Below are 17,312 nucleotides of genomic sequence, written 5' to 3' on the forward strand. Positions count from 1 at the left end.
TTGAACCGCGGTCCCTGTGTTTTGCTTAGCTTAGTTTGTTCTAAGTAGGTGCTTTAGACCACCAAGCCATCTCACCAGCCCCCCAAGCCATCTCACCAGCCCCTCCTTCATTCTTTAAAGATACGTCCGATGAGTACATTTAAGAGCTGAGGGGGAACAGTTCAGCTCACAGGGAGTGACTTGGCATACAGGAGAAATCGCTGATGGTGTCCATTTGCTGAAAAGGTAGGATGAAGTGGAACCCAGCATGCAGGAGAGATTCATACCAGACAGGCTTTTGGGAAGGAGCGTGCCAATAGGTGTGAGCATTTGTAGCAGGATAAGAGGATTCTGGGCTGTTGGGATTGTCAGTCCCTGTCACAATGGGGTGCTGGGTCACACATGGCCATGTCCTGTATGTTCACATAGCTCAGGTCTCACCAAATGACTTCCATGTTTAATAGAATGTGGTGCCACACTTGTTCTAATTAGCTGATACTATAATTACATAATTAAGTATTACAATGAAAAAGAGAGTCACAGTTTCTATGAATGCTTAGCTGAATATTTTGGGTAAAATGATCAAAGATAAAAAGATCCTGCCCACCTCAGTACAGCAAAGTGACTATAAAATACAGGTATTTTCCAGTTCCTAACTACAAGCACCCATACTGTTGTTTCCATAGTAATGCATAGTATTATATTAATGGTCTTGTAAATGGAACTATAGCCCCGAGATGACATAGTAAACATTTTTGCTCTACAATGTTCTGTTCTTGTTCTAACTTTGAAAGAACAAAACCATTAGTCATCATAGAATTAAGTCTAGCTTTTGTAAAGAAAAACATGCAGCTCTCAGGGCTTTATGTTCACTGAAAAACAGCCTTGGCCTTACCTCGAAATAGTAGGGTGTGGGCCAGCCAAATAGCTCAGCAGATTAAAGTGCCTGCAAACAGGCACAGGGGCTGGGGGTTTGATTCCCAGGCCTGCTGTGCAGGCCCCGCTCCTGGGGCACGTTGAGACAGCAATTGAGACTGGGCATAGTGGCGTGCACCTGCAATCCCAGCTCTTAGAGGGCTGTAAACAGGTTGATCACTACAAGTCCGATCTAGTAGTGAGACCCTGAACACCCTATAGACCCTCTCCTTCTCCCCTCCCCCAAAAAGTAGGGTAAACAGCTGCATTTTTCCAATGAACTGAGCAATTCCTGGATCACATTGCCACCCAGACTTCCACAGCTGGCTGTGGCAGCACCTGTATGTAATCCCAGCACTGAAGGAGCTAAGGCAAAAGAATCCAAAGTTCAAGCCCAACCTGGGCAACTTTGAGTGAGACCGTCTCAAAATGCAAATATTTTTTAAAAGGGTCAAGAATGGATGTAGCTCAGTGTGAAGGCTCTGAGTTTGGTCTCCAGTACTGAGAAAAAGGGGATGAGGGTTCTGCATCTAGCTACAAAGGTAAATAAGGAAGATAGTGGCTACATTACTGGTTGTTTATTCTAGGTTCACATGCTTAATGGGTAGTTTTTAAAAATCAGTACTATAATATAGGTATTATCATTCCCATTTAGCAGACAGTAGGCCCAGGTTGACCATTCCCACTGCCCTTCACACCCCTAGGCTTAACTCCAAATGGTCTCTTCCAGTGCGTGGCCCAAGTACCCTCCATGACCCACGCCAGTTCATCCTCATTCTGTCCTGCTCCTCCCATCTAACTAGGAAACAAGCTGCCAACTCCACTCCTGTGAAGTCTTTCGTCCCTCCTACCGCCAGCTTTACAGACATGCACCATCCTTTGCACCGCCTCCATCACTTCCCATTAACCCTAACTTGAACAGTTAATTATTGAGCACTTTATTGAACACTTGCTCTAAGTTCTTTCTTCACTGTGCTCCTAGCACAGCCTTCTTCTGTTGGCGTATTCCTGCTCTTCTTACCTGTTGTATTTAGACTTAGAGGATAATTTACCAGTCTCTTACATACTGATTCTTATTTAGGTGTCTATCTTAATCTGGTCTGTGTTGTTGTAACAGAATACTTACAGCCGGGTCACTCATAATTAAGTTTGGTTCTCTTGGTTTTGGATCTTGAAAAGACCACGACAATGGCAGACTGCATGTTTGGTTCCAAGATGGTGCCTGCTCACTGTCTCCAGGACACAGGAGCACAAAAAGAAAGCCAACCCACTTCTGTAGGCCTAAATCATTCATCAGGACAGTTACTGATGCCCCATTACTAAAACTGTCACATAGGAGATTAAGTGCATAATGCATGAATTCTGGAGGGTACAAACATGTTCAAGCCAGTGGCTGGGCGTGGTGGCAAGTGTCTGTAATCCCAGCACTGAGGAGGCTGATGAAGGAGGTTCACTGAGTTCAAGTCCTACCTGAACTGCACAGTGAGACCCCATCTCAAAATGACCAAATTTTTTTCAAGCCGTAGCACAATCTGCCACCTCTGCATCCTACTTTTGCCTATTATGTCAACTGTATAGACATACATGTTCATAAATGCTGGTTCTAGGTTTTCAGTTTATGTCTCTCCTACTAGTTCAAGGAGGTCCTCAAAACTGTGCTCCAAACTGAACTCTCCCATCTTCCATTCCCCCTAGGCCCAATTCCCAACCTATTTCTATACACATCACTATACTTAATCGCCAACTTAAACATCAAAATAATCATTTATAATCATTTATTCTTCTTCACAACCCAATCACAATAATCTTCAAGCTTCTTGCAGTTATCATGCCTTTCCACTTGGCCAGTAGTTTTCTGGTTTATTGCTTGGGCCAATTAAGAGGCACTTGGTTCCACTGCACCTCTAATCCATCCTCACTGCCAGTGTCAGGGGCGGGGTAAGCCATCTACACCCAGTTCCTGCAACAGCAGTCACTCCATAAATGTTAAAACAAGTGAATCCATGCTCTGCAATTATTTCAATACTTGGGATCACATATGCCTTGAATACAAAGTCTTTGGGGACCTGTATCTTTTATGTAGCTCTAGCTGCAAGCCAGCATCTCCATTTGCACTTTCTATTCCAGTAATTACCAAATGAACACCTCTTGCCCTGAAATTAAGAGCTAGCTGGAAAAAAGCCTTGAGAACTGGAGGTCAAACATGCAGCCCCTCTCCAAAAAGGCCAGCCCCAAGTAGCCTATGCCTATGTCACCAGCCTTAGAGTAGCCATGGGCAAGAGAACAGTGATGGCAGGTAGACGCTGAGAGGCTGGCTGGGGCTTGGATTTCTGACCTCTAGTTTTGAATACTGTTTGTTTCCCAGTTAGATCTTATTTTGGGGAAAACATGGCGGGTGTCCACATAAGGTGCATTCCATGACTCTGCCTTAGCACGTGCTTATTCTTCTGAAATTGTCCTCTCCTCTGCCGGGAGCCTTTCTATCCCTGCTCATAATCGTGCCTGCTTTTCAAACTCAGACCCTAATAAAATTCACTCTTTCCTGTATTTTTTGGCAGATGAGCAATGCTGAAGAAAAATCACAACTTGGGTCCCAAAACTGATATTCATGGTTTCCTAAGTGGAGTGTGTTCTCAAACACATTCCTCAAACTTTATTTGGCCTCGTGTCTGGTTCATCAATCTTCCCGTTGTTTAAATAACATGATACGCAGTGAACTGACTGAGGGGATCCAGAATGAGACAGCAAAAAGGTTTAAATTGGTAAATATAGCTACGTCTCAATTCTTGCGAGGTGAAACGCAGACCCTAAGTCAAAGTATATTTTCAAAATTCCTTCAGGCCCGAAGTGCTCTTCATCCTTATTCTTTAGCAATGAGACACATACAACTTGTTTGTTTTCATTTTAATTTATTCTGTGCCATGAAAGTTAAAACATACAAACCACAGCTTTAGATATAGTACTGACCAATTTTAAAAACACTGAAGTGATCATTCACACACATTCCTCACTTTTAATTTTACATCTTGTTCTACAAAGATACTGTTAACACACACAGTTCTAGTTCCTTACAAACCTAGTTGTCAAGCAGCAAGATGATCCTGCATCATAGCACAGCACAGAAGGCTTCCTTCAAGAAACCACACCAGCAGTATTTGGTAACTGGTTATGCATAGAACTGAGTTGGAGGCGCACATTAAACATTCCTCATAAAACAGTACAGACAAATGGAAAACGTAACTTTAATATAAGATCAAATGTTACTTTTTATGCTTTAAAACTCTGGGATACTTTAAAACCAGACAATACAAAGTGCCTTAATGCTAGATTCCATAACTGAATACTATCCTGTTAGTCGCCTGAGAGACTATAAACTTTGAAGGCTGCTCACTGGCTTTTCAAAGTCAACTTCGAATATAAAAGCACTTAGTTTACCAGGCAAAATCTAGTTAACTGATGACATGTTACACAAAATATACCTTTTAAGAAAAACTGACTTTAAAAAAGATTGCATCGATGATGTATATGTAACTTCAGAAACTGTTACTGTTAGGCAGAAAAATGCACTACTTTAAAATCTTTCAACATGTTTTAAGATGACAGATTTTGTGAATTCACTACCTTATATGTTCTAAACTTTCAGCAAATAATTTGTAATGATTCTTAAACTTAATAATACCTAAAAAGAGAGGGGTTAGCATGTCTGTGAAGCAGCTGTCTACCACATATTTATTTCACTATGACTATCCATTAAGCGAGTTCTATATTTAATTTGATGTGACTATTCAAAACCTCATTTAAATGTGCTACACAAATATTTAGTGTTTTTTGCATTAAAATCTGAATAGTGCTACCATACAGGCAGGGTCAAAAGATTTGGGAATAGTTGGATGAGCAAGAAAAGAGACGATCTACATGAGTCCTCAATTCTACAATTAATCCTCAAAAGGATGGCCTATTTGAGCACCACCATTTTGGGGAATAGTTCAGGCAAGATTCTAATATTTATGATTTTTAATGCTCATAACTTTTTAAATGTTAACAGAAACCACAGGCTAGGCCGCCTTCCACTGAGACTGGATAAGATACGCTATTGTAATGTCATTCTGGTAAGTTCAGCTACAAAAGCACTAAAACAGGAAAAAGGATGGAAAAACCGTATCACATAACATAACTAATTCTGCAATAACTATTTCTCTTCCCTCTCATATTGACCTTAGACATACACACTACAGGAGGTCAGGCACACGAAAAGGCTGAAATAAAAGATTTATCTATAGACTACTCATATTGGCATTAAGTCATTTGTTTTTACTCTCCCCAAGAAGGATGAGCTATTAATATGCTTTTAGGTGTATATTTCAAGTAAGTTAAGGAGAACATTTGTTAAAAGTCTATAAAACAAGACATGCTTGAAACATAAATAAATAATGCCCAACCTCCACAGCTTTCCAAGGATTAACTTGGAGTACCCTGGGCACAACTACAGAGCTGAGGGACAAGGGCCACATCAGCCTTCACTCTGCAACACGGACATAGCAGGAAGCTCGACAGCTGAAGTTTTCCAGCAATGATTGTTATTGATACCTTGGACATCCACCATAAAACAAAATCCAGAGCTCAACACATCAGGCTGAAAAATCTAATTTCAATATCCTCTCACTCCCAAGATGACTGTCAATGTGCTATTTAGCACTACCAAAACATGAAACATTAGAGCTAATGCTCATCAGTCACATTATAACCAGTACAGAAATGAAGACGGAATGATTGGCCCCATTCTCAGCTGCTGGGAAGCTTCCCTCAACAACTGTATAAAAACTACACTTATGCTCTGTGAATTCCCTTCTAGTACAGTATCAGCGAAGAGGTGTTCATGAGGAATACAACTTTGGGGAAGAGCCAGTGAGCTGTTAATAAGCAAAATTGTCAGCGTGAAGAATGAGGTATCAAACATTTAAATACCACCATGAAACACAGGGGATGACTAGTTCTTGAGAAAAAGTCTAAACATAGAAAGAACATAGATTCATAAAGTAAGTTGGCTCTGCATTTCATTCCTGTACACAGCAGGGACCACTAATCAGCAAAGTTCTTCCATTCCTCTCTCTTTCACACCAATGCTCATTCCTAAGTTCAGTGAACAGAAACCTGGGAAGCCGCTTCATAACTCAACAGGTAGTTTCAGCAGCACTTTTTCGATACCCAGCACCTTTGAGGTCTTGTCACTGAACTGCCTGTGGAGAAGCATTCTCTCCACAACACATGCTTTGAGCATAAAATCCTCCTATATAAAAGGAGTGACTGATCCTAGTCTTCCTGAAATAGAAGATGGTTCTTAAGATTCCTAACATACTACTCTAGATTTTTGAATAGATTAAACCAAAATCCATGTCATGGAAGATGACAATTTTAATTTATAAGTCAGAATTAAATCCCTATTAAGTAAGTACTATCTGGGAAAGAAAAACAAATTTACAATGACTGTTATCTAAGATACCATCAGCTGATGCACCACATGTACCACCAAGAAAAACTACTGTCTGTTATACTATGACACAAAGCCTTGTCTCTCAGAAAATGCTTATTTTGTATTTATTGTAATAGTGCTTTTAAATTAAATATACCTTGTGGATATATTGAAAATGTGTGAAATAAACTGGTTAAGTCATAACTAAAACTTCACATCCCAAGTCCAACTCCTGTGACACTCCTCGTGTCTGCATTTCCCACACAGCACAGCCCTGGGTATCGTCACGAATGATGGTGATGATGGAGTGCAGTGCTCTTCAAAGAGCGCGCCTTGGCTGCCTTCTGCTTACCGTCAGTGGGAAGCTTTGGGAAGACAATACTTGGCGTCCTACCGATAGTCCTGTTTGATGCACGAGCCGGTCACACTAGCCTCTTGTTCCTCTGACATTTTGTCATCAATTCCAAGGGTTTTGGCAATTTCTTCTGGCACGTGACAGGCAATTCTTTTGCACGTGCCTCTCTGGCAAGGCGTAGTACAGCTGCATCTACTTGTGGGTATCTTTAGGTTCTGTATTTTGTGGTTGTTTTGCAAGAAAACATTGAATTTCAATCATTCCTCCAATGATGAATATTTGCTTCATTTACATCAAATGTATATCCCGCGGCTGTTTCCATGCTTTTCTGCATACATGCTAAACTTCTGTTTCAACGCTGAGTCAGCATAACGTTTGTGAAGACATTTTAGCACACTCCTTAAGCCTGACACTTGACGCCAACCACACACACTTCAGTGAAGGCAATGACAGTGTGACAAGCTGAAAACTCACATGTACTAGGGTAACTGCATGACTGCCGCCTGGTGACTGAAACGAGGTGCATTCAAATTTCACACACATTAAAATGTAAAGAGTACATTTACAACAACAAAAAAAATCATGTTTTCTCAAGCCTGAAAATTCGGTCACATTCACACCAGTGCAAAAAATGCCCAAGAACCAAGGACTATGCTAAGCAGAGCTAATGAAGCAAAATATTACCTTTAAGATGACATTTTTATGGCCCAATTTGGTTTCAATTCCCTTTATTTCTGTATGGCTTACATGTAAAACTATTTATTTATTTATTTATTTATTTATTTATTTATTTGGAAATGGATATAAAATCCAAGTATAAATGTTCTTCTGTCATTTAGCAAGTTTCAAAGTGAAGTTGCTAAAGACAGATTCATCATTGCCTTTCATTGTGCACTGATAAAGAACCACGTCTGGCATCAGTGGCCTTCATCGGCAGGTGCCCTCCTGTGGCGAGCGGATCTCATCTTGTGCGGAGAGGATGAACTGTCTTCTTCAGTTTCAGATCCTGAAGGCTCATGGTCGCCCTCCTGGGATCCCGTGTCTCCCACTAGTTCCCGCAGAAACTTGAATTTAGATAAAAATAGATGCCATACAAAATACCAACCTAAAGAAAGACAAAAAAAAAAAAATTACATACACTGTTATCAATTCAGAATATTACAGTTAATGGGAAGGATGTGACAAAACTATATGCAGCAAAATCTTGGGTTGCAACTTGTTCCATGAGTGTTCCGCAGGATGAGCAAGCATTTCTAATAAATTTTAACTCGATAAATGAGCAGTGTCTTGCAATATGAGTGGTACGTGATATTCAATGTCATGTGATCACAATGGTTCTCCCTCTCCCTCTTCTTCTCCCTCTCCCTCTCCCTCTTATTATGGGTAACCTCAACTGACATTATGGAGATCTCATCTGAAGGGAAGAAGAGAAAAAAGGAGGAGGAATCTCTCACTTCAAATGAGATTAGGGAGATGTGTAAAATGTGGGAAATGATGCAAAACTGTGCAGAACAGTACCACTTCAAGAAGGCTGTAGCAGTGCAAGAGATGAACCTGTTTAAGGACAGTACAATGTCATATTTCCCCTAAAATCTTCAACAGGAGGCAAAGGAGTGTCATTGAATAGATTCTTTGTTGAAGTTCAACAAAAAGAAAGATTCCCTTGAGCCAACAGGTTGCAGTGATTCCCTCAGTGACAGCCAAGCCATTCTACAGAATAATCTTCCTCTCTCATTTCCCTCACAGGGCCGCAAAGTTTTTGAAATGTATGTGTAGGTAATTTGTCTATTTTGCTTCATATATTTTATATTATTTATTTTTGTATTATGTTACAGTATTGTAAATCACTTTTATATAAATTTATTTGGGTTATGGAACAAATCACCTCAGCTTCCGTTACTTTATGGGGAAATTCGCTTTGATATACAAGTGCTTTGGATCACGAGCACATTTCTGGAACAAACTGTGCTTGCAAAGCAAGATTTTACTGCATAATACAAATAAGCATGTGATAATACACATCTAACACACATTTATTAACAATTTAAGATGTACAAGGCACATGAATGAACTCATTCAAGGATGGCAAAAATAGTTTTTGCTCTCATGGAATCTAAATCTAACTTACGCTGCATCCAAATTAATGTAATGAGATTATACCCAAGTAAAAGTGCTTATTATATTAAAACCAATTTTTTGAGGAAAAAGAATATAGTTGGTTAATAACTTGGACTTTCATTTTAGTGTTATTAAATAAAAGCAAGCTTGTATTAATCAGAATTGAAAAACACTAAGTAGTGGCAGAGCATGGTATTAATATATTTGTATAAATAATTTTCTTGGGACTAAATTATCTTTAATTACATAATAAAAGAATAAAGCCAGAAACAGTACATTAGATTTAAGATTTTAAAAATACAGACCAGGGGGCTGGTGAGATGGCTCAGTGGTCTAAAGCACCTACTTAGAACAAGCTTAACAAACACAGGGACCGCGGTTCAATCCCCCAGCACCACATGCCAGACAGCCCTGCCCCCTGGTGGGCTGAGCTAGCCACACACACACACAAATAAATAAATAAAATTAAAAAAAAAAAAATACACGGGGCTGGGCGGGATGGCTCAGTGGTCTAAAGCACCTACTTGGAACAAGCTTGGCAAAGCACAGGGACCGCGGTTCAATCCTCCAGCACCACATGCCAGCCAGCCGCGCCCCCTGGTGGGCTGAGCTGGACACACACACACACACACACACCACACACACACATACAATAAATGTTAAAATAAAAAAAAAAATTAAAAAAAAAAATACAGACCAGCCAATAGGATTAAAACTGATAAAACCGCTACCCCTGGGCTCAGTAGGTCTAAAGCATTAAGAACAGAAAATAAAATTAAATACTGTAACAAGGATTTTAATGTTAATGCATGTTTTGCATATATGGTCATGTTTGTTTGCAGTATGACGGATTGAACAGGGCCTTCACGCTGAGCTATGTTCCCAGCTGTTTTTTTGTTTTTTATTTTGAGGGTCTCAGTAAGTCACTAAGTTGCCCAAGCTGGCCTCAAACTCACAATACTCCTGCCTCAGTGTCCAAGTGTTGGGATGATGAGAGTGCCCCAGCAGGTCCAGCTGTTAACGCAGTTTCTTGATTGCTTTTACTCTCAACACCCTAGTTTCTTTTTATTTATTTATTTATTTATTTATTTATTTATTTATTTATTTTTGCAGGCTTAGCCCGCCCTGAGGGCAGGGCTGGCACAACATGTGGGGCCAGGGTTGAACCCCGGTCCCCTGTGCATAAGCTTGCCTAAGCAGGCGCTTTAGACCACGGAGCAATCTCACCAGCCCTACCAGCCCTAAACACCCTAGTTTCAACAAATAGCAATGGACTACACCATATTCCAGTGTCTAGCACTTGAAAATAAAATCCAGCTTGCTTTTCTACCTCTGCGTTAAAGTAGACCACTGTAATATTCACTTTAGGGAACATTTTTAATGTTATTGCATGTGTTTCTTTTCCACAGTCTCTGAAACAAATACACAAAATGTTTTAAGGTGGATTCCCTAACATTAAAAGGCTCATTTCAATGACTGAATCCACACCTCAAGCAAGCTCTTGTTCTCCCTTAAGTGCAAATGCTAAGTGCTTCTGAACCACACCATAACTATTCTGGTTAACTACGTGTTTGAACAAAGCGTCTACCTATGTAAAATGTTTTAATGACATTCCAAATTACTATTCGTTTCCATTACACAAACTCTGTACAATGGGCAGAGTAAATTTGCAGAAAGGAGGCATCAGGAGTCCCAGCTGACTGAAGACTCACAAAGCTGCTGTGAGGAATAAGTATCCTAAGAGGCCTACCGAGGTGCCTGGCACTGAGTGGTATTCCCTGTAATGCACAAGTGACTGTAGCTCTCCTCAGGAGGTGGGATCTAAGAGGAGGTACCAATTAAGAGCCAAGATAAGGACCGCGATGGGAAAAGTCTCTGACTGAAAAGACCATGGTAAAGGGCTGTCGCCTTGGAGGTTCCGACCACAAAATAGCCTGGTGCCCTGGGGACAATTAAGGGAAAGCAGTTTCCTAGCACAGAAACTTACAAAATGCAGAACTGAGGACAGCTGCAGTTGTTAGAGGCTTGGGATATACGTGTATTACTTAAGATCACATTCGCTATTCCCCAAATTTAATAAAATGAGCCTCTGTCAATTTATTTTTGAGGCAAGGCCTTGATATGTAGTCCAGGCTGGCGCTGAACTTGTGGTGCTCCTGTCTCCACTGCCCAAGTTATGGGATTACCTATCTTCAAAAAATTTTTAGCCACTAACAATTACCACCAAGTCAAAAAGGTAGTGCCATGAAAAACCTCAAGTCTGGAGCAGCAAATTATAGATTACATCCACTAGCCCCGATACGTCAACTTTAACTAGATTAAGAAACATCTAGCAGATTAGAAAGCAGGTCCCTAGATGTGTCTAGGTGGGGCATGGAGGAGCGCCCATGGGTGACATATATGGTTCCCTGCCCGTTCTTCTGGCACTGCTCCTCTGCTCTGCTTCCCGGCCACCACCACCAGCCTTGCTCCACCATGTCCTTCTGCAATGAAGGTTTTCTCTGCCAACCATGGAGTGAAAACTGTTATTAAAGTAAGCCCTCCCTTCCCCTTAAGTTCTAAGCACTGGATACTGTTTCTCAGCAAGAAAGCTAACTAATACATAAAATAGATAGTAGGTGTGGCATGTTGCTGTGACTACACTGACTACGTATGTGGTTTAGAAGGCTTTGGAACTGGCTTGCTGGAACAGCTTGGAAAGTGTGGAGATGTTGGCTAGAGAAACTTTAGAATGCAAATAAGCACAGCCTGATGGTGAATCCAGTCAGCGTTTAGAAGACCAGCACACTGACAGAAATGTGGACAGTAGAGGCTGGGCTAGGGAGGCTTATGTTGAGAACAAGGACTCCAGTGGCAGCTGGAATAGAGGCTATCTACCTATATTTTGCCCAAGACTTGAAATTTTGCAAAAAACTAAGATTAAGTGTGGTGGGCTAATAAATCTGACAGACGAAATTTCAAAACAGTTCAACATTCATACTGTGGCATGTGTACTGCTGACTGCTTTTAGCCAGATGTATAGTAAGAATTGGGTGCAAAAGGCAGATAAAAATAATGTGAGAACTTCATTGACTGCAGTCTCAAAGTTTTCAAAATGTCAACTTTTCACTTGAGAAGAGTCCTTGCAACTTTTGTTTGAGAAAGGCCTCCTGGGATTCACGTCACTGTGCTCAGCCTGGCACTCAGAAGCCACTGCAACCACTATCTCAGGAGCCCTTGCTACTGTTTCTGCTGATAGCACAGCCTGGCATCATTCACATGATGCTGGTTTTATAAGACTGCAAAATGTGGACCAGAGAGATAACTCAGTGGCATAAGTGCCTGCCTGGCAAGCACAAGGTCCTGAGTTCGATTCCCAGTAGCTCTCCACCCCCCCCCCAAAAAAAAGTAATGCAAAATGCAAGAGTTATGAGGAGAGGGAAAGGTTTCTATGCAGATTTCAAAGGACTGAAGGAATCATTAAGCACAAAACGTTGTGGGAATGAAGTCAAAGGTACAATAGAATGCAAGGAAGTTGGAAATGCCAAGAAGCTGGAAGTGGCAGGCCATGAGTGGGACCAGCCCGAGAGGCTGTGTGCGCTGCTCCTAGTGGAATGACTCCAGCCTTTTGAAATGCACATTTACCACCAAGTGCCCAGGATGTCAGATACAGAGCTGCAGGAAAAAATGTTTACCCTGATGAGTTTTGACCTTGTTTTAGTAGAGTTCTTTTCTATCCCTTTAGACCTCCCTTCTGCAATGGGAATGTTTACCCTGTACCAATGTACCTTGGAATTATATAATCTAGTTTTTATCTTTACAGAGCTTCATAGCTAAGTTTGTCTTAAGTTTAGAAAAGACTTGCACTCAGACCACTGAAAAATGCTCTAACTGTTGAGACTTTGTAGAAGTGATTATTGCATATCTATGCACAAGATAACTGTATTATGTTAAGTGGATTTATGAACTTGATATTGGAGATTAAGTATGATTTAAGAAAATGTGTTTGAGTCTAAAGTTGACAAGGAGTGGACAGTGCCTTAATCTTAGTATGTCAACTTCACTGGATTATAAAATACCTAACAGGGGCCAGGGATATAGATCAGCAGCATAAGTGCCTGCCTAGCAAACATAAGGTTCCAAGCTTGATCCCCATTACAGACACACACACACACACACACACACACACACACACACAAAAGAGCCTACAAAGAAATACATCACAAGTTAGTAAAGCATGCTCCTGGTCTGGGTGAGTTACAGACATGTAACCTTGAATATTACTTGTATTGTATTGTATTGTATTGTATTGTATTGTATTGTATTGTATTGTATTATATTTAGAACCTTGACTATGTCTCTGACCCTACTGCCTCATTCTGCTTCTTGGCCACCATGAGCTGGGCATTTCTTTCCACCACACCCTTCTGTCATGAGGTTTCAACCTTGAGGCCTACAGACCATGTACTAATCTCTTGAAACCATAAGCTAAGTTAAATTCTCCTCCCTTAAACTGTGGGTGTTGTATTTCATGACCAAAAACCATTACATGGTTGTGACTGGTACTATGTCCACTTACCACTCCTTTTCCTTCATATCAGCTGAACCACTTGCACTCCATACTTCTAAAATTCTTACAAGCAAGCTTAAAAAACATGCTCAAGTCTTCCTGTACTGTGTGTAGCACAGTGAGGATTAAGAAGAAGGATGTGGACAGTGACTCTGCTTCCCACAAAAAACTGCAAGGTACAAAATTCCACTAACATAGAGAACTCATCTGCTAGGCAGCCAAAAGGAACAAATATCCACTGTGGTTTTTCCACAATGACTGGTATCAATAATAAGTGTAAAGGAAAACAATAAATTGTAGTGCTGATAAGAATTGCAAAGGTGTTCACTAAATTGAGAGACATCCAAGAGGTTTTCCTCCAAATGACTTTAATTCCTACAGAGTTGTAATTCTGAGGAGAGACGGGAAAATGAAGGGCTGTCTCTAAACCACAGAATCCTGGATTAGTAAGATCTGATGCTTCCACACACAACAGACTGTTTATCAGAAAATGTTAACAATCTTAACAAAAGATGATATTAACATGCCAGACAATTGGGAGGGAAAAAACCCAGAACACTGGTTTTGGAAAAACAGTCATTGTAAAATCCAAGGAAACAATGTAGCAAAGAAATTAAGAGCACAAGAGTGCTGGATAAAATTGCTGGTAAAATATCCAATTGGTATGTTAATTACACATGTAAGTAATAACGGCTATTTTTCTTTAACTCTTGGGAAAGATACTCTGAGAACTGTGAGCATATTATCCAAAGGCTAACCTGTTATTCAATTTAACTAAATGTCTTCTCATATCCTTCTCATTATGTAACTGACTGGCAGGGCAGTGATCGATTCATCTGTTAACGTTTTATTTGGTACTAATCATTTATGACAAATACACTAAAAAGTAGAAAGTCACATGCATAGTTCTCTCTTACAGCTCATATCTGGACATCCACCACCACTACCTCCAAACCTCTCATCCTCAAAGGCGGGGCTTGTGGAAAGTGAAAGGATTCTGGGACACTACAGCTGGCTTGAAATTAGCAAGTGGAGTCTCATCAGAAAAGGCAGGTCCCTGGAGGTGTGGCCTAGAAGGACTGTTTCCCTCTGTGGCTCCACCCTTCTGTTCTCTTCCTCCTGCCTGCTACAAGGTGAGTGGCTCTCCTCTGCCATGCCCCCACACTATGCCATCCTGTTCTGCTGCCAGCCACCTATGGACTAGAATAGGAGCCAAAATAAACTTTCCTCCTTTAAATTGCCCTTATTAGGGATTTTGTCCCAGTGACAAGTAACCAACATAATCTCTTATTTTAATAAGGCAGCTTTTAGTTCAAGTAACAGAAACTCAAAGACTAAATCAATGAGAAGGAATTTGTTATACAGTTTACCAACGTATCTTAGAGCCCCTGGAAGAAACCTTGATAGAGACTAAAATAAGAAGGTTCTCATGAACTAAGGTCATTGTCTCCGCCTTTTCTGTATGTGTTTACGTCACTCTTTCCTGTGCTTCTCTTTCAATGCTGGTGCTCCTTCCCTATCTACCATTCTACAAGTTTTTAGCTTATATACTCAAACATAGCCAAGAGGCTCCATTCCAAGTCAGAACAAGCTGCAATACCTTGGGCAAAGCATGTACTGTGACATGGTTATAGGTCCTATCTCTGAAAGGACAAGGGTATTTTTTTAAAAGACTTAAGGGAAATGGATAGAACAGTTTGAGGAAAGATTCCCAGTAAGTCCCTTGGACCCCTTTTAGAAAAAAACATTTCAGGGCTCACTGATCTCTACTGCAGCAGCCAGCCCAAACACAAGGGCTGGCTTGTGTAAGGTAAGCCAATGTCTGAGGTTGGTAATTCTGTGGTTGGATAAAGTCTATCCAAACCTTCAATCTTCTTGGGGTCTGATTTCTATAAAACTTCAATATAATTTGATTTCTGGTGAATGTCTATACTGTAAGAGGTCCTTGACCTTTGCAGTAGAAGAACTACTCAAGATGAAGGTAAGCCAATGTCTGAGGTTGGCAAGTATATTTCTTCCATTTTAGGAAAAGAATATCCATATATATATAAGGCAAGTTCAAAAGCAGTTATTATTCAATGGAATGACTCTACTAAAAGATATGAGACTGCCTTAGCTCAACAATTCATGAGAGCGACCCCTCAAATTGGCCATTCATCAGAATCTGCTAGGAAGTGTTTAGAAATAAGATTCCCAAGGATTCATCCCAGATATCATCTACATCAACCCACATGGACTGTGTTTACTTGTTTTTAAGATCTACAAGTGATTCTAATACACATGCAAGATTGGAAAACACAGAAATGGGAGTTATGAAGCGTGAGTGCTGTGGCTAATCAATTATAGAAACTGGTCAAGGGATCAGCAGTGGAGTGCCCATGCAAAAAACAGGGAACAATAGTTGACCAGAGAGCCTGTCTGAGAAGACTGCACTTCAGAAAAGGCAACAAAAGAAAGTGATTACTGGGGATTTACTGAGAATCTTTCCCCACACTATCCTATCCACTCCCTGCCAATCTTTATAAAACACCCTTGGGTCTTTTCACCCCACTTCAGAAAAGACACCAGAAAAGGCAACATTTACTAGTGAGACAGTGTGAATAAAAGAGAAGCTATTAAGAAACTGCCAGACATAATTGATAAGTGGGGTGATCCTCCAGGGGCATCATTGATATGAAGTTTCAATGGACCCTCCTAAACTTATGTTGATAATTAACTGCCATTTAAACAGTAAGAGATGGATTAATGCTGTTATGGAAGTGGGTCAAGTTGCTCTATCAGCCCTGTGCTTGCCTGCCCTTCTGCCATGTTACACAGCCCAAAGCCCCTCATCACATGCTAGTACTATGCTCCTGGATGTCCCAGCGTCCAGAACAGTGAACCAAATGAACTTCTATTGGCTAGACTAATTTACCCAATCTGTGGTCTTCCATTATAACAGAGAATAGATTCTTCCATTAAAAGACAGACAGAAATTGTATATATAGAATGATCATGACTTTGCTCTAAGTAGAATTGTATTGTGTCTGGTTAACAGAATGGTTTAACTTCATGCTTATGTATTCAGAATTCATTCCCTTGTGTACTGAGTATGAGGAGAAAAGTGAAAGTTATTCAATATAAAATTAAGCATCATCCTTTCCATATTATTAGAACAGCAAATAACAGGGGAGAAGTATGTACATAAATATGTGTGTTACAGGCGAGGAGGTACCATAGATGCAAGGGACAGAATTACTAGTTCAGATGTCTAACTCCAACTTACCATAACACTTGAAGACTTCAGGCCCTCAAGTTACTAATCTCTTCCAGCTATTTTGGGAGTAGATAACAAGAGAAGAAAAACACTAAATCTTAGGCTACTAAAAAACACCCCTCAAACCCTCCGTAGTGATAGCGGAAAGGGCATTTTACAGAAGTACAGAGCACAGGATGCCTCCCACTCAAGCCCAACACACACAGACTGGAAATTTCTTAGCTACTCTTACTCCATGGACATGTGTCTTCTACCAAATCCTAGGATCTACAAGGGACACAAGAAGGAGGAAAAGAAGAAATGTGAGGAGAAGGACCACGCACAGTTACATGTACCTATAATGAGAAGTTAAGGCGACCGTGAAAACAAGCATAGCAGTTCTACAGTGAAATGGTATGCTTTTGCCTTATTCTTCTCTCACACTGGTGAGTACTGCTGGAAAAAGTGGCTGGCAACAGAAGGTGCATGTTCTGAAATAACTGAAGTTCTCATTTGCATGTACTTATAACTAAGTATTCATTCAAAAGATACATTTCATAAACACATTGCACACTGCTGTTTCATGCAGGATAAATATGCTGCCAGCAGAAGGGGAGTGATGGTAGATGAACACCAACGATATGCCCCAGGAGACAGCTGTCATTCCACCTTCCACTCTACAGTTTTTTGG

At 40.6% G+C, this 17,312-nt stretch overlaps 1 protein-coding gene across 1 annotated transcript in view; it reads right to left on the reverse strand.

Annotated features, from left to right (window-relative positions):
* Window positions 1-3,792: 3,792 nt before the first annotated feature.
* Window positions 3,793-17,312, reverse strand: part of Smim13 (small integral membrane protein 13) — a 29,006-nt gene continuing 15,486 nt past the window's right edge. The window contains exon 2 of the mRNA XM_004628361.2: window positions 3,793-7,824. Within this exon, the coding sequence (XP_004628418.1) occupies window positions 7,637-7,824 (188 nt within the window). The 3' untranslated portion in view covers window positions 3,793-7,636. The remainder of the gene's footprint in view (window positions 7,825-17,312) is intronic.

Source organism: Octodon degus, unplaced genomic scaffold (assembly GCF_000260255.1).
Source record: "Octodon degus isolate 3935 unplaced genomic scaffold, OctDeg1.0 scaffold00023, whole genome shotgun sequence".
In the NCBI taxonomy this organism is placed as follows: domain Eukaryota; kingdom Metazoa; phylum Chordata; class Mammalia; order Rodentia; family Octodontidae; genus Octodon; species Octodon degus.